The sequence below is a fragment of the Nothobranchius furzeri genome, chromosome 2 (genome assembly GCF_043380555.1).
Source record: "Nothobranchius furzeri strain GRZ-AD chromosome 2, NfurGRZ-RIMD1, whole genome shotgun sequence".
Lineage (NCBI taxonomy): Eukaryota > Metazoa > Chordata > Actinopteri > Cyprinodontiformes > Nothobranchiidae > Nothobranchius > Nothobranchius furzeri.
The window spans coordinates 3867189-3886127 of NC_091742.1; the positions used below are offsets into that span (position 1 = coordinate 3867189).

The 18939-nt window shown below is 41.2% G+C and overlaps 1 protein-coding gene across 2 annotated transcripts in view; it reads right to left on the reverse strand.

Annotated features, from left to right (window-relative positions):
• Positions 1 to 1037: 1037 nt before the first annotated feature.
• The window catches only part of LOC107377567 (metabotropic glutamate receptor 1), a 54452-nt gene continuing 36550 nt past the window's right edge, over positions 1038 to 18939 (reverse strand). The window contains exons 4-9 of one of the 2 annotated variants that reach the window (XM_070543103.1): positions 18398 to 18633; positions 15374 to 15620; positions 14728 to 14896; positions 11953 to 12079; positions 8717 to 9653; positions 1038 to 3217 (exon numbers count right to left, since the gene is read on the reverse strand). In XM_070543103.1, the coding sequence (XP_070399204.1) occupies positions 2422 to 3217; positions 8717 to 9653; positions 11953 to 12079; positions 14728 to 14896; positions 15374 to 15620; positions 18398 to 18633 (2512 nt within the window). In that variant the 3' untranslated portion in view covers positions 1038 to 2421. The remainder of the gene's footprint in view (positions 3218 to 8716; positions 9654 to 11952; positions 12080 to 14727; positions 14897 to 15373; positions 15621 to 18397; positions 18634 to 18939) is intronic. The other variant, XM_070543108.1, reaches the window with a different exon arrangement.

Consider the following 18939-nt stretch of genomic DNA (forward strand, 5'->3'; position numbering starts at 1 on the left):
ACACACACACATATATATATATATATATATATATATATATATATATATATATATATATATATATATATATATATACATACATACATACATACATACATACATACATATATATATATATATATATATATATATATATATATATATATATATATATATATATATGTGTGTATGTATGTATATATATACATATATATATATATATATATGTGTGTGTGTGTGTGTGTGTGTGTGTGTGTGTGTGTATGTATGTATATATATATATATATACATACATATATATGTATGTATATATACATATATATATATATATGTATATATATACATATATATATATACATACATACACACACACACACACACACATATATATATATATATCCATGCAGGGTCGCGGGGCTGCAGTAGCGGCCTTCGGGCATACAGGTGGGGTACATCCTGGAAAGATTGCCAGTCCATCGCAGGGCAACACATATAAACACACAGGAAAAACAATCATGCACACGTACACCTTAGGACAATTTAGACAGACTGAATATCCTAACCTCTGGAGTACCCGCAGAGAACCCATGCGTGCTTAGGGAGAACATGCAAACTCCATGCAGAAAGGCCCCAGGCCAGGATGCAAAACCAGGATCTTCTTGCAGCAAGGCAACAATGCTAACCACTGTGCCACTGTGCAGCCCTATACACACATTCATACACACATATATGTATATTTCATATTGTAGTTTGTGCATAGTGTTTGTTTACTCAAATAGGTCCTATATTATGATTTAATTAAAACATTCATGCAGCATCTAGACTAGTTTGCTTCACTCGTGGGGCCTGGCCAAGCCCTGCTCAAACCAGTTACATGGGCTTGTCCACCTGTGGACCCACCACTTGCACGGCAAGCAGCAAAATGGGAGGTCTGATGCCCAGACACAAAAACTGGCAACTGGGACTATAAAAAGTGGCCCAAACAAATGGACCTTCAAAAAAAATCGCCCTTTCTTGTCTTCTAAACCAGCTCAAGTTAAAATAGGCAGTAATCAGTCTTCTTAATATAAATAATTTTTAATTTACAGCATTGTTCATGTCCAGCTCACCCAAAACAATAAAGGCTCATTTCAGATTGAACAGTGTTTTGAACAGGTGGCACCTTGTATATTAAACATTAGCTAAAATCATAAAACAAATGACACTAAAATTAACTAAAAACCATTTGGAAATACAATACAGTTGCACTACAGTATGTACTGTGTAGTCTCAAACTCAAAAATCATTTTTCATTTCATAGATATTTAAAAATCACTTTAAAATTAACAGAACTACTTAAGTTTATAGCAATGTTTAAGCTCAACTGAAACGTATAGTAATCTCATTACAAGAAGCAGCCGATCAGTGGTTATTATTACAACCTAATTCTTTTTCAAGAGGATACAGTCAACTGAAGTTAGCTTCAAAATTACAAAAAAGGAGAATTTACACACATTGCTTCTTCACAGTTTCAAAATGTATAAACTTTTTTTCTCTGTTGACATTCTAAATATAGAAACATTTATCCGTATAACAAACATACCACTTGTGTGAAAAACAAGAGATGGCTTAATAGTATTACAAACTCCGAGAACTTGAACAACTTGTACTGTGTTTGTGTTACGATGACACAGCAAATCCAAGAAATGTGAAAAATATTGACGCGGCATGAAAAAAAAAGCTAAAGCATTTCATGTTTCACACCCCATGCCTGCAAAACTTGTTCTCAGGGAAGTCATAAAGTGTAAACAGAAGAAACAACATTGCTATTTAACTACAATCACATTAGTAAATAAAAAAATACTATCAAATAAAAGCAGGGGTGTAGGTTGGTAAAAACTTTGATTGGCACCCGTAATCACATGTTGTACAGCTCTAGTTTCAGCCTAATCTCTGTTTACGGGAATTTCTCTCTGTCTGTGCACAATGTAGAGCAACTAACTATAAATATATTCAATACAATGCAGTTTTCTTAATGATTTCAAGTTTTTGCAAAGAAAATCTATGAGAGAAAGCAGCTGATTCAAAATTTGAGCAAAATACAAATTTTGATGTCCTGGTGCTTCTTATTCTGTATTCAGTTGCAGTGCACCACCTAGTCCAACGCTACATTATTATTTTTGTGATCCCAGTGTTGTGTCATTCATCAGAATTTGGCACTAGAGCTGGCTAGTTTTGGCACAATTATCAATTTTACATTTTTACAGAAAGTGCGCTGACAGCCCTTCAAAATAAAGTGCCCTTACATTAAATATTTCCTGATTTCCTTTTTTTGCCTACAGAACTTTAAGCCACTTAATAATAAAATTAACAAATACAAGCATTTAAACCTCCTACTGAACAATTTGAAATGTAAGTCATGTGTGATGCTGATGGCCGCTGCGTCTGGACCAGTTTTTGCTCTCACAGTGTCGACGAGCTGTGTGCAAAGTTTTGGAGGATATTTGAGGCGTAGAGCGAGCTGCCAAGCATCGAGCTGATGATGGGCGAGCCGTCGACAGACTCCCCTGAACACACAGAGTCTCTGAAGGGGGAGGGTGGAGACAGAGCTAATGAGTCCTCCAGAGTTGTCTTATTTCGAATTAAATCCTCCACTACTCCATCCTCCCCTTCCCTCTCCTCCTTGGCATCGTAGATGTAGCTGTGTAAAAGGTCCAGTTCTTCATCCTCAGGCTCCTCCTCTTCAAAAACCCCCGCTTGTGGCGCCGAAGGAAGCAGAGAGGCTCTTAGGCTCAGTGGCTTGTTGGCAGGGACTGGTTGCCTGGCAGTGCGGTCATTCATTGCAGGGACATGGGAGCTGTGCGTGTCCACAGCAGCCGCCTGCATGGACTCTGGGGTGGGGCCTTTTATGTTAGAATAAGAAGCCGGCTCGTCTAAATCTGAGTCAAGTCCTTCAGTCTGTTCCGAGTCAGTCCAGAGGGGGCGCTGTGCGTCTGCCTCGTCGTCTTCCTCTGCCAAGTTGCACAGAGACTTATTTCCCGGAAGCTCTTGGGGTATGCGGGGGTCTGTGCCAAGGTCGTCGGTGGAGGGATCAGAACTGTGGGGGTCGGGGGTGTTAGTTAGGGGCCTGATGACCGCTGTCTGATTCAAGCCGGCTTCCTGTTTCCTCACATGCACAGACAGTCTGTGCCACACATTCCCCCCCTTCGGAGGGTGTCTTGCACCTGATTCAGACCATGACACAGACTTGCCATTAGAACTATGAACGAGATAAAGACTCAAGTTACTTTCACTGGAAACCAGGAAGTGGAGGCAGAAAGGAAAACAACATCACACAACGGCAGCAGCATACCACAACAAAGCAGCAGCATTTCAACATTCCTGATGCATGTTAAAATACTTTTTACCCACACGACTCGACATTAACGGCTCTGCTAAAGGACTTGCGTGTGAGCCCGACACAGGCATTACAATTCTCACAAACAGTGATTCATAATGTGCTGCAGACGGCATTATGATTCACCAAGAGCTTCAGAGGCTGGATTTAAATACCTAAGAGCCATCCAGCTCATTTCTCTTTCCTCCTGTTTATATACAATAAAATTAGGATGCATGCACTTGCAAACTATTCCTGTTGGGCCCTTGAAAACAACACGTAGTTTAGTGCAGAATGAGCTTGGACTGGCTCTATTGTGATTAGTTAGGGAAGTGATGAAGGGAGGGTCATGCTGAGAAAAAAGTTAAGTGCAAGGTTAATTCAGAATCTGCTAAAAGCAGCAGGGTGGCAGGTCTCCCACGTGGAGAGCTGCAATGTCAAAAACACAGAAGTGTTGGGAGTAACATAAGTTACTCAGACTCAGACTCAGCCGGTTTCTTTGTTACCGAGTGTGAACAAGCTAACTCGAGCAGATCGTTGACGGTGCAGCTCTCCAGGAAAGGAGGTGAACAAACCTCCATGCCACATTTGCCAGCCTCGACTTCTTCATGTAGAGTATTAAAGGGTATGGTTGGCTGCATAGCAAAGGGTCGAGAGACAACACTTAAACATTTTGGGATCACTCTCTTTTTTTGCCCCCACTCCTTACTTTAGTCACCTGTCCACGTGTCACTGCTGTGGATCTCAGAAAAGTAAATGCAATTCTCACATGTTGTTTAGACCTGCATCATATGTTCTTAAAAAATCTAAATCAGTGATGCCAAATGTCCCACCTTTCATTTTTTATAATGTGTATTTCATCTAAAGTATTTTAGATCTCACATGGAGGGGAATACTAACCTGGAATTCTGTAGAACTGACTTCTTAAACTTTAAAAAAAAAATCCACCAAAATTTTACAAACAGTCATCATGGACATATATGTCATATACAATGGAGATAATCTTTTATGTTTTATTTGAGCATTTTTGAAAGTTGAATAATCCAATTTCAAGTAAATAATTAGTAGAAACAGAAAAAAATATGCATTTTTATTTTTGCTTGGATTTCTGAAATTAGTTCCTAACACCTAATTTGATGACTAATGTAGAGGTAACAAGAATTCAAAAATACCTTTTAGTTTCCTGGATTATTTGCTCCTAACCAAATGCCGACCTAGGAATACAGCGTTGGTCGGACAAGCACAGAAACATAAACAATCTGAAGAGTCTTGTCCTAGTGGTATGAGTGTCCACTCTGAGACTGGGAGATTGTGGGTTCAGAAAATGGGATCCAATGCCTCCCTGGTTGACACTCAGCTAAGTTAAACCGCCAAATGGTTCCTGAGCACAGCCACGGCTGCAGCTCGCTGCATCCCCAAGAGGTCGGTCAAATGCGGAGAACAAATTTTACACACTAGCGGGAGTTTGACTTTAACCATCACTGTCAAACAATTGAAAAAAATCAAACTAATTCTTCCTCCAAGGTCGCACCAAGAATTAATGAATGTGATCTGCAAATATAAAACTACAAACGAGCAGTTGATTAACTCGTTCACTGCCAATGACGACTAAAGTCGTCATTTGCATTTTTTTACTGTTTGAGCATCGGAACGAGCCCCCGCACTGAGAGAAAAAAAATCTCAGCCCTGAAGCCAATCTTCATCCGCATACGTCACAGATCACATGATCAGGAAGCAACACATCCATGTGTTTGGAGATCGTTTTGGGCCGTTCCTGTAAAAAAAAGTGAGGCGCGAACCGGAAAAGCGTCTGCCGATCACAATTCGACAACGGATTATGAAAGAATGGATAACGCTCGAAACACACGGATTCTTCCTGATGTAAGAGGTGAGTCTCCTCTTTGTTTTGGTTGTTTTGGCATCGACATCATGCTAGCGCGCAACGTTCTGTGACTCTTAGAAAAACAGTAAAAACTGTGAGAAACGCTGGCAGCGAAGGCCGTTAGCAATCAGGAAACAGCTGGCAGTGAATGAGTTAAAATATATATATATAATGCATCTTACTTTAGCTGATATCAGCCATATTAAAGTGAAAGATAGCTTTTATCTGCTTTTACATATGAGCTCTTCAGATTTTTGGGAATTTCCTGGCAAGTGAAGAACGTGACCAAAACAACCATTGGTTTGTGACCTTGTCGGCATGGAAGCACACTTTTTCCCAAAACCAGCTTTTTAAAATCATTCTCAAAAGAACTTCACTATTTCTAGAAAACAAAGGAAATTACCCAAAACACCATAGTAGCTATGCTAAGCTTGTATGTGGTGCTGTAACACATGGTGGGGTGCATGCACATAAAGCTTGCATGATGGGTTTGCCAGACTTCCATGTCTGGACCAAGCCCCCACAATGCAGCTCAAAAATTGAGGCCAACCCGGAAGTACCAAAAAATGCAGTTCCACCATCATCCACTAGGGGCTGGTGTCAGAAGCGAGCAAATCCTCATTGACTTCCATGTTAAAAATACCAATTTCACAGCAGAAATAAACATGTTTACAGCCTGGTACCAAAACATGTTTTTGGTTTAAATGATCTAGTTTACACTCATGACAACTTTGAGGGGGTGAATTTTTTTCTCACTCTTCTGTTTAAGTGTATTAAAAGCCTAAAATTCTGTATAATTAATGAGCATCAGACCCACGTGACCACAGAGCTAGCTCCGTGGAAAGGCCTCAGTAGAGCCTCGGTCTGGCTTGGGAACTGTTCCGGGATTTTGAGTCTCTGTGTTTGTGTATTCTGTTTTGGATATTATTTGTGCAACTGTTGGACAAAATGACTTGCTGTGGCATCAGTTGCACTAATAGAGCGTCCAAGGAGTCTCCACTTAATTTTTTTCGGTAAGTAAAATTATATTTATGTATTTTAGGTTACTGCCGAGCTGAGCTTAGATTTTAACATGTACTGTTTAACCATGAAATTTAAATGTAATAGGGTAAAACCCAGTACATTTAACATAATGCTGCACTTTAGAAAATGGTTTGAAATATAACATGTTGGTGGAGCTGGGTTCTGACTATCGGCTTGTGGAGCTCTCCGGAGACCTCTGTTTTCCACCCGGTTCTCCCCTCCCCACAGCTTGGCGCATCTCTGTCTGATCGCGGCTTCTGTCTGCTGTGCGGGCTGCCGGCTTTCAGCAGGTTTCGGGAGACCTCTGTGTTCCACCCGGTTCTCCCCAGCGGCAGCTCTGCGCATCTCAGATCGCAGCGGCGCTTGTCTGCTGTGCGGCTGCCGGCTTGTGGAGCTCTCTGAGATCTCTGTGTTCCACCCGGTTTTACCCAGCGGTCGGCCCGGCGTATCTCTGACTCAGAAGCTCTGGTGTTGTGCACAGTTAACTCCGGTTGTAGCTAGGTTGCTACCTCCATTAGCTTAGCTCCCACCTCTGCGTTAGCTTTGGGATAGCTTCAGGTTAGCTTGTAGCTAGTTCGACCGGGTGTTGTCAGTTGATCCCAGCCTTACAGCCCCACCCTCAGCTCCTCCTCTCTTCCCTTTTGTGGAATTGTCTGGGCTTGACAGAACCTGTGACACGGTCAAAATGGCGGTGGTGGCCACCTCCCATTTAGCCTCAAAAACGTGTTATTGGAGCCTATGGAAATGAATTGTCCAGTATATATGATGATGGTCTGGACGTACAAAAACAAAATGCAACCAGACAAGGAAGGCGAATACGAGTGCAAGAATCAAATGATTTGACGAAATGGAACTTCGATCCTGTCTCACATTAAACAACAAGATTACAAACGTGAAGAACTGGGAGAAGGGCCCATCTAAATACGTGGAAACAATGGATGCCTTTAAGACACAGTATCCAAAGAGGGACAAGGCTTTGATTATTGTCCTCAACACAAAGTTAATGAAAATTTTGGAAAGCAATTTACCTTAAGACATTTTATGCCTCTTAACAACAGTCTAACAATGTATAGCTAAAATTATATTCTGGAGATTTTAAAAAATTAAATTAATAAAGTGTTTTTTCTGCATTTGTCTAAAAACCTCCACCAACAACACATTTCAGACTGAAAGCAACTATTAGACCATCCGGCTGACAGTGTCTCCAAACCACCACAATTCCCTGGGTCCTCCATTAGTTACACAGTCACGTATTTATAACAGAACACCACTGGTGTGAGAGGTTCTCCGCTCTATAATATCAGAGGAGAAATAGCTGGCTGCTACCACTTCAACTTTAGGACAAACTACCAAAGTCCCAAAAGAAAAACACCATTTCAAGTCACGGACAACAAAAGATGATTGGACCTAGAAAATTGTGACTGGTGTTTAACACAATCTTGTTTTCTCTGGCAATGTGGGTTTGTGGTTCCGGACCAGTAAACACAGATCCAGGGAAGATTCCCAAGGGGAGAAGGGAGCTTTCCATGACCATGTTTGCTTTCAAAACTTAGCTTGTTTGCAGATTTGCTAAAGCAGCTTTAACACAAAGTATATAATGACTTTGGGAATGTCGAGAAATACAACTGACATCGTAATTTCAAACAATTAGTTAATTAAAGTGACAGTGTGTATTTTCCCTGACGATAGGGGGCAGTGCATACCTAAATAACTGCAAGAAAGCCTTATTTTTGTGTTCAAGTAAGACCTTACCAACGGACGGCTATTAGGGTAAAAAATCCCTGGGAGTGCAACCTCCAGCAAAATAACACGAACATCAGATTCCCTTTTATCACTGGAGATGAGTGAAGAGGTAAATGTGTAAAGCAACAAGGTTTATTAATGATGAAAGTTTTGTTACCATTTGCTACAAATCAGTAAATGCTTTATGTCCTCACGAGCCTCCATAGAAGATAACATGGCATCCAATATGGCATCGATGATTTTTACGATGGTATGTTATGAAACCGCTAATATTTTTCAACAACTGGGTATCTTTTAATTAATTTACAACATTTCAATGGATATTTACAGAAATGAATGATAAAAACTACACTTTGTCACTTTAAAGTCTGGATATACATAATATTCTCAGTTTTGATCAATTCTGTAATAATTTCAGAAAACCTACAATAAATAAAAACTAGTGCATTTTAAATCTTTTTTCAACAAATCACTTTACTGCAGGAAATAAATTATGGTTTAACAAGAGACAACCAAATATTTCTACAACATTCATGTCCATGATGATTGCATGCAAAATTATTCCCACAAAAACTAAACAAATGCGTGTTTTTAAAACAACTGATTGTGTGTGTAGTTTATTTTTCAATTTCCTGATAATTTTTTATGCCAGAAACCCTTTTAATTTGGCATTTTAATGCACAAGAAAACCAATGAAATGCAAAATGATAAAGAAATGATGAGTTGTAACTTACTTGGCATTTCCAGACACAGCCTTCTTCCGGCGAAACATGTTGAGGAAGCTGTTGCTCCCGCACTGAGCCGCAGATTTCCCGTCGCCAACATGCATTCGCACCACATCGGATGTGGTAAAGGCGCTTCGGACGTTCCTCTCTGGTTTGGCGATGATAATGTACATCTTGGGTGTGAACATGCAGCCCAGTGCCACTGTTACACTCAAACTGACGGAGAAGGATGTGGTTATGATCTTGTAGTTGGAGCCAAAGTAAATCGGCACAAAAGCCAACCAGATGATGCAGGTGGTGTACATTGTGAAGGCAATATATTTAGCCTCATTAAAATTTGCAGGGACGTTCCTCGTCTTAAAGGCATAGTAGGTGCAGCTCATGATTAGCAGGCCATTGTAGCCAAGTGGCGCTACCATGCCTAAATTGCTGGTATTGCAGATTAGGTAGACCTCACGAATGCTTGGATAAGACTTGATTGGCTCAGGAGGCTCCAGAATGATTAGAACTATCTCCAGTGTTAGCTGCACGCTGATTAGCATGAAGGCAATAATCACCTGGGCCCAGGCGCTCATGAAACGTGGCTTCCTAGTGCAGATCTTTTTTTTGCTGCCAGCCAGAATACGGGCAATTCGGTTTGTTTTAGTCACCAGGGCAGAATAGCACATGGCAGACGAAAGGCCGACAAGGAGCCGCTGCAGATAGCAGGAAGCCACTGTGGGACGTGCAATTAGGGTGAAAGGACAGATGTAACCCAGGAATATGCCTGCCAAGATGATGTAACACAGTTCTCTGCTGGAGGATTTCACCACAGGTGTGTCGCGGTACTGGATGAACACAAAGGTGACAAAGGAGGTAATCAGAATGCCCACGCAGGAGAAAACGACTGCAACTATGGACTCCACGTCTGCCCAGTCAAGATACTTCAAAGGCAGGGGCTGGCAGCCTGGAGAGAGAAGAGGAAACAGTGTGTCAGTCTATAAAAATGATACATTTATATCATTCCTCATTCATCAAAATGCAAGAGTTGGTGTTAAATTATGAACGGAACTTGCAATGGTGATTCTAAAATGTCTCGAAATGTTCTCAAAGGTTCTCCATTTCCTCAGAGCTCAAGGGAGAGTCACCAAACATTTTAAAAAGCATCTTGCACAGCTGTTGCATGTTGTTTGCAACTATGCCTCACATGACCCAACAATGTATTTAGGTGTATCACAAAGTGTCACATGTACCGATTTGATTCAATTCCAACTGATAATTTGCTCTCTTTTCTCTGAAACTTGGGAATCTGGATTAACTCATGCCGCACCAGTTGCATACTTGTCATCCAGCAAGCAGGAAAATGTTCTAGAGCTTAACTGAAGAAATCTGACATCCCTCAACTTCCCCAGCTTAGCGCTCCATAAATCATATGCTTCTGCTAATAGCATTAAAGCGACTTCACCGAGGAACCTACTGCTGATCTGCATGCTAACGTCTGACTTGTCAAATCACAAGAAATCAGACATTTTAGCTAAACAAGCTTCCTACAAAGAGAATTTCAATCATACATTTTGATACGTGATTATTTTTAGAAATATAATGATATGTTTAAAGGTAAACAATATAATCCATGTGTGGATTATCAACTCTATCTTTCACTATGTTCCCTATGTCACAAGAGTGCAGAAGAAATTTCTTCCTTGACACATTGCTGAAGAGTGCTCCAAAGCCTCTCATGGCAGTAATAGGATTTTGCACCTGGGAAATGAAAGTTCCTCTAAACTTCATCAATCGCTGTCAAAACAACCACTTGGGTACAAAGAGCCAATGAGCAGAGAGGAGGGAAGTGAGCAGTATCACATTTGTGGGGCGGTTAAATGTGAGCTGGGGAGAAGAACTGGGCTGGAGTAAAGAAGGAGTGCAGTAAAGTTATGAATTCACACATTCATACCTTACTACTGGTGGGCTAAAGCCTAGTTCATGCTTCTGTGTCAGCTCCGCGAGGGAGAGACGCACACACATTGACAGAGATGTTTTGCTTTCGGACTTCTCCGTCACCTGGGGAGTGTTGCATAGCAATTCCCCTCCAGGACAACAGAGGGCGTAGTGCTTTTTAGGGATATCCTTTCATGTTTCCGGTCCAAGATAGTGTATTCACTATTGTGTTTATACTGCATTTTTGTATTTCAGATACTTTTTAACAAGGAGAAATTTGTCCCTCATTCTCCTCCACGTCTTCACGCACTCGCCACCTCTAAACCCACATTTCCCGTCATTTCCATAAAACGCTTGCTGCGTATGTTTTTACTCTTTCAGTCACGGGTGAATGAAACAATCACATTTTTAGAGTTTTTCCATAAGGTGTTCTTCAAGCTGATTTTTGTCTGCTGCCCGATATATTCGACTCTATATTTTTTGAGGGTGCAATGGCGGTGCTGTTGACAAATTTAAAGAGCAAGTCACCCCCAACCAGAGTCTTACTCCACTCCCACTTCATATTTGAAAAATGTAACAAATGCTGTTGCCTGACAAACCGAGGGCGGAGCCTCTAACATACAAACACACACACACACACACACACACACACACAGGCTCATGACATTGTGACATCATAATGTACCAGTTAACGACATAGTGTACCGCTTAGCCAATAGCGATTTAAATTCAAATGCAGTGCAAAGTTTTATTTAAATTTTAACTGAGATGCACTAAAGAGACAAATTATTGACTACATGTGTCTTCAGAACAGTCAGTTGCTCATTTATATCGTTTATCAGCAAAAAAATATTGATTTGGGGTGACTTGCTCTTTAAAGGGTGCGGCCATCACAAAGTTGCGTTTTCCATCTTGTTTGACGAAAGTTTAGAAAAGTGGGCTCGACTTTGTCCGTCCTTGCGTGCCTCTTAGAGAGCCCTCTCAAAGACGGATGATGGTGCTGCGTGTCTCCGCGCCAACAAAGAGGCAGAAGCATTAACTAGACATAAGAGCACAACTTGATTAAAAGATGTATGCAAATTTAATTCCTGGTTCGTCTCTCCTCTTTTTTCTTTCTTTGTGTCCTGTCTGGCTGTGAAGCAAACAGCATTGACGTCTGAATGCTGGTGACAAGCCTTACACATTTACTCTCAGGTGGCGCATCAAAGCATCACACCTGATACTAAAAACTTTATTGTCAGTGTTTTTGGATGCTTTTTAATTCCGACCAGACATGGAAGCGGAGGCGAAAGATAAAGGAAGAGACAAAAGTGGTTCGTCTCTCCTACCTGCCAGTTCTTCATCAGGCCACCATCCCAGCTCACAAGCCTTGCAGGTAAACTCATCCTGGACGATCTCGTTGTCCTTGCATGTCGTACAAATCCAGCAGCAGCTCACTTCACCCTTCCTGATCACCTGAGATGATTAACAAAGGTGGGTCACAAAAGACATCTCATAACAACACCGATCAAACCCCAACGAGAGGCTCAGAACAAAGTACCGAGCTTCAAGGGGATGTCAAAGTCAGAGATAGGTTTGTACCACTTTTTTTTTTTTTTGCCTCAGAGTGTTTAGAAAACAAGGCCAACTACTTTTACGTTCTGCTCCCAGAGAAGCTGTTACCAGCACTGTGATAAGCAAAGCAGGGTGATAAGTGGGGCAGGAAACAAAGCAGATAGAAGGAGACGCGAGACCAGCCGGGAGAGAGGCTGCACCCTCCCTCAGGGCGGCTCAGCGTACAGCAACAGAAAGCTATCGGTCCCAGTCAGAGCAAATGAGGGCATTTTATGAAACCGGGCCCAGAACCAGTTGGACCAGTCATTGTGCCAACCGGGCCTTCTCCACATTCAAGTAGACGGAATGTCATGGAGCTAATAGGTGCACTTCATACAAAGTTAACCGAGATTATTTCATTTGACTTGTTTATGCTAAATAATTGGATTCCAATTAGGATTTTTTTTTTATTTTCCTTACATTTTAGCTTTTTAGCTCCTATTCATGACATCCCATATATTTCCACCAATACTTCCTGTAATGTATTCTGCAAAATTTCATCATAATCTGCAAATGGATTGATAAATTGTGACACCAAACGGCAGGAAGCCTTTCCACAGACTGTCTGGTTTGGCTCTGAAATCTTTAATTATAATGTCAGCATCCACCTGACCTTCATCAGAGTGTGGGAGTCCCGCTGTTTTTAAACTAGTGCCTCCCTCGGACACCACTCATAGTCACATACAGTAATTGGAGGCTTCCAGATGACATATGCTAATAGGTTTGATTTCTCTCCTTTTCATTTAATGTCTATGTCAGGCCAAAGTCTCAGCTTGTGTACATTTGTGCTGAAATCCCTGAAGAACAAGTGCTTGCTTGTACCAATAGGACACACTTTATGTGATTTTACATCAGCAGCTAATTTCTTTAAGACTTCTTGGAAACTTTTATTCAATTTTGTTTCAAATTTTAGATCAAACTGGATCTTTTGAGGTGGATTTGAAGAGTTAAGAATCTCACAAAAGAATCCTGAAGAGTCTCAAAATAGTATTTTGTGATTTTTTTATTGCATTTTAATTTTAGACTAGTGTCACAAGTTAGCATCAACCCATTTCTGACCTTAGAGCGTCCAGATGAAGAGTTAGGATAAGTATTTTAAGGAGGAATTTTACTCATTTTTTTATACATTTGCAGTAGTTTCTAGTAGAAATGAACACCTTGTAAGTTGTAGTCTGGGTAAAAAAGCTCCTGTGCAGCCAGAGGAGAAAGTAGCTTCAGACGACATCTTTCCTCTGATTGGCTAGCAGCAACACAACTCTACCACTGACTCAGTTTGCTCTGCAACGTTTATGTTTTATCTCCACAAATAACACAAGCCTGGAGGAGTTGAGCTCTGTGGTGGAGTTGCTAGTGCTAACTGTTAGCTACTACTAGTCGAGACGTTCTCTGCTGTTTCCTGGATGCTAAACCAACCTTCCCTGTCACGAGTCAAGATGGCTGAGTCCATGAATGTTAAGTGACACTGTGACTAGATCTGTCAGGATTTTCTAATCGTAGCGTATCACCGGAGATAGGTTAGGAGACTATTTTCATGTTCAGCCTGCATGAAAAACTCAGAGTGGCCGATCATTTTCATAAGAAAAAGAATTAAATCAAAAACCTGCCACATCCAGTTCTATACATGTCTACTGCCCCCTGGTGGACCTATGGCAGGTAAGGGCCTATTTCCAGTGGTCAATGGGCAATCAGGCGGGGTACACCCTGGACAGGTTGCCAGTCCATCACAGGGCAACACAGAGACACACAGGACAAACAATCACGCACACACACACTCACACAAACTCACACACACTCACACCTAAGGACAATGTAGACAGACCAATTAACCTAACAGTCATGTTTTTGGACTGTGGGAGGAAGTCGGAGTACCCGGAGAGAACCCACACATGCACAGGGAGAACATGCAAACTCCATGCAGAAAGATCCCAGGCCGGGAAGTGAACCCAGGACCTTCTTGCTGCAAGGCAACGGCTCTAACCACTGCACAGCCCAATTATATATATATATGTATATATATATATATATATATATATATATATATATATATATATATATATATATATATATATATATATATATACATACATATATATATATATATATATATATATATATATATATATATATATATATATATATATATATATATATATGAATTATATTATGTATGTTTTTTTAATTATTTCATATTCCAGACTTTAAAGTGTTAAAGTAGACCCTTGCAAACAGGCTTTCTCTGGGCTCATGTTTTATTTGCTTGCTCACTGACGTCACTTATTTTGTTTGTTAATTCAATCTTTTTCTTTTTCTCATAGGCTTGTTTGCTAATTTCCCTGATTGCTGCTAGCTACTTTAGCTGCTCGCCTGCTCATTCTTTTGCAGATGTATTTGATTGCTCCTCACCTTCTTCTTTTGCATATTTAATTGTACATTCACTCATTAATTTGCCTCCGCGCTCTTTCATTCATTCATTTACAGAAAGTGGCTGTTTAGGCCTGGATAATCCTAACCTTTATCTGCCCTTTGGAGCAGGGGTCACTGCAGACCGAGCGAACCGTATCACTGCTGTTCATCCACAACTTGCTGTCGTCGATGCTCAAGATCCCCTCACTCCAGGACCCCACATTTAGGTAGTCAAAGCGATCATCACCCACGTCCTGTAGATTCATGATGTCATACCTGGATTAGTGGAGGGAGAAAAAGCAAACCTCTGTGATGCTGAATAGGAGGGAAGAGGGACGTGATTTATACAGATTAGATTGCCATAGCAACATTTTCTTCCTACTGAAATGTACTCATTCAGCTCAAAACCTTGTTAGTGTGACATCGAGAGTGTGTGCAATTGCACACTGTGTCCTGGCTTTTATACTGAACCAGGATGTGCTCCGCCTAACCTCCCGCTGACGGAGGAATGACACGGCTGTCCTTCCTGACTGTCATATGGTGTCTGTTGGACCAGAAAAGAGATGAAAGTGGCTGCCACAGTCAACCATTCACTAAATCTGTTCCAGTCCAAACTAATTACATCCCTTTGTGCTCAAGATGGGTGCACATGTGTGTGATTATGCATGCATGTTAATGAGTTGGAGATCTTGGGAGAAGAGAGAGGAACTTAAAACTGACTAAGCTCTAATTCCCTTCTACTCATCCTCTCACCTGCCCGGAGTGTCTCCATTTTCATCAAAATAAATTTCCTCCCCCGAGACTCCTCTGAAAGACGTCTTGAGCAGATAATCCAGCAGCTTGCTTCCATCAATAGGGTCCATGGCCTCACAGAGGCCCGTCTTTTCCAGACAAAGCTCCTTGTGCATGTCGTGCAGGCCGTGAGCCATGGCGTAGATGGCGTTGATGACGAAGCCCATCTTACTGTCCTGAACATAGTTCTCCTGCAGACTCTCCTGTCCTGTTGAATTAAATATGAGGTTGAAAACAGATGAAGAACTTCTAAATCTAAACTGACAAGGAAAATTTGGTATTTTATAAATTCCCACTGCGCACAGGCATAGGAATTGTTTTAAATGTGAACCAAACAAAGAGAATGGGGAAAATAAAACCCTCAGTTTCTGAAGGATTCAGAGGTTCAATAAAAAACAGATTAGACAACGGTGGCAGAGGCACTTCCTAAAGGCCCCGGCAAATCTCTATTTTATGAATATTATGAAGTTCAGGGGGAAATGTATTAATCTAATTTACATGGTGATGAAATCTAACCGTATCTTTTTGTTCCTCCTAGGACCAAATTATTTATGTGTGATATTTTTACATGCACATTCATTCAAAAAAGCCTCAATGTGACTCTTTTATGCAATTTTTTTTGAATTGTTGAATTTTTAATACACACAATCAAGCTCAGTGCTTCCCATCAGAGTTTGTCCAATGCTAAAATCACAGGCTGCAATTAAACCAGATATTATAGAAAGTTGTGGTTTTTTAAAGCATAGGTCAAACTCTTTATGTCTTGGAGGAATCACATGCAAAGAAAGTGCAGGTGACAACAGGGAAGAGAGAAAAATCCTAAAAAGTCAGCTTGAACGGTACTCGCCACCATGGAGATCTTTGGGAAAACAAGACATTCAAAGAAAGCAGAAAAGCAGCCATGACTCCACTTCCTGGCTCTAATTCACCAATCGTCATACACAACATTATTTTCATTTTTGATCTTATTGAAACATGCTATTTATTTTTATGGTAATGTGATAGAGATTGAGATTGGTTGTGGTAAGAACAGAATTTACAGCGATCACCTTTTTGGAGCAAGTGGAGAGAATATTCAAAGGACGGGAAAATGGAGAAAAACAGATGGACATTGATGAGTTTTGGTTAAATTTGGTAAAATTTTAAGTCTGATTTCTCAGACAAAGACCCAGTAGCACCACACAGCAAACTAAGCAAACTAACCTCAGCTTCACACTGGAGGCAGTACTGAACAGCGGCGGAACGTCACTGCTTCAAATAGAACCCGTTATAGTCTATGGATCCATTCAAGCCAGACGCAGCAAAGGCATTTTCAGGCAATTTCATTTATATAGCACTTGTATAGCATTTATAAATCATAAAATTATAAGATATACAAGATTGGGTTCTGCAAGCCACTTCTGGGATATGAACATTTCTACAGTTAACATAGGGCTAGACAGGAAATCGCACATGGTTTCAGTTAAAACGTCTTGTAATTTTCAAAATAAAAGACTGTTAGAGCGATGCAATTTCATATCTATGTGTATGTCTATACGTGTGGCATCACGGCTTTGTTCACTACCAGTTTCTTTTGAGAACTGCAGTGATGTGTTTTTTATAACTTTAATCCTGGCAGTGGAGTGGAGCAACATTATATATGAGATCAAACAGCTACAGAAAACGTCATTTCCTTCTTCTTCTTTTTGGTTTAATGGCGGTTGGCATAAACAAACTGAGACCTTTGAAGTCTCGAGAGATTTTGTGATCTCACGAATCTGGCATCAATAGCGGAAAAGCTACTCCATAGCCAAGACTCTCCTGGTGTGGATTGACCCGCAGCAAAGCGCACATATAAACCGTCCTGCTGCTGTTCCACGCCGCTGATGCCTCCGGGGTTAAGTCTGAGTTAATTGTCAGATTGTTGATTTGAAATTCCATGCTTTTGTTCTTTTTAAACACAGAAACAGTTTTGTTACCTGTTAGTAGCTACAGTTTCGCCGACGGCTGCCGGCTTCTTCAGGCTGACGCTGATGGTGGCGCGTCACTTCCTTCTCCGTTTATCTGCGGGCAGCAGAGGACGTTGTCGCCCTCTACTGCCCGCTCTCCCCTCTCCGACGATGCAGTCCCATGCGTGGTCCAGCGTGCAAACTCCGTCGTCCCTGTTCATGGTCCCACATCCACGTCTCCTTATCTCGATTGCTTCCTTGATCCATCTTTTGTATTTTTGTTGTTCAGTGGTTATGATCCGTGTGCTGTCCCAGTCCATTACATGGTTTTCTCTTAAGCAATGTTCTGTTACGGCTGACTTTTTTATTGTACTTTCTGCTTCTTCTTTTGCTGCTCTTGTGTGTTTTCGATTTGCCTCTTTCTCGCACTCCTTTCTACGTTCTATTGTTCGTGTGTTGAGTTGGCGTCCGGTTTCTCCTATGTATGTTTTATTGCCGAGTTTGCATGGGATTTCGTAGATGACTCCACATTTTTGTCCAGCTGATATTTTGTCTTTTGGGTGTACTAGTCTGTTTCTAACTGTTGTGTATGGCTTTGTTGGTATGTTTATGTTGTGTTTTTTCATTGTTGCTCTTATTTTTTCCGTTATGCCTCTGATGTATGGTAGCGTTATCACTGGTTTTGGTTCTTGTCTTTCTGGGTTTCTGGTTCTTTTTTTGGATCAAGGAAGCAATCGAGATAAGGAGACGTGGATGTGGGACCATGAACAGGGACGACGGAGACTACACGCTGGACCACGCATGGGACTGCATCGTCGGAGAGGGGAGAGCGGGCAGTAGAGGGCGACAACGTCCTCTGCTGCCCGCGGATAAACAGAGAAGGAAGTGACGCGCCACCATCAGCGTCAGCCTGAAGAAGCCAGCAGCCGTCGGCGAAACCGTAGCTACAAAACAGGTAAACAAAACTGTTTCTGTGTTTAAAAAAGAACGAAAGCATGGAATTAGAACCATGACACAGCAAGAACACACCTAAGTTGATTTCAAAGTTGTCACCCACCAGAGCACACTTTTTTGTAGTTCTTCTTCTCGTGTGGATGGCCCGGGATGCGACACTGGAATCGATACTGCCAGAACTCTGCAAACCAGGGGTTCCTAGTGTTGGTGTCCAGACGCAGCTTTAGGTAATAGTCATCAAAGGTCTTAACCACCTCTGACTGCAGCTTCATAGTGATTCCTCCCTCCGCTTCCTGCTCATAACCTTCCACAACCTCGTAACGATCAGCCCAGCCATCACTGCGAAGAAAGAGGAGGAGGATTCTAAAACATTGCAGCAACACAGAGAGGCACTGATACACTCAGTGTGATGGATCTTTATTTTAATGATAACAAGTTTCTCAGTGAACTTGGTCTTTAAAGGTATGGTTGCTGAAAAATAATTATTTATTATTATTTCTGATAATAATCCAGTTTTTCATGCAGGCTGAACATGAAGATAGTCTTCTACACCTATCTCCTGCGTTACCTTCTGATAGTCGGTGAAATGCTAGGATTTGAAAATCCTCACATATCCATGTCATACTGTGAATTTGCATTCATGGC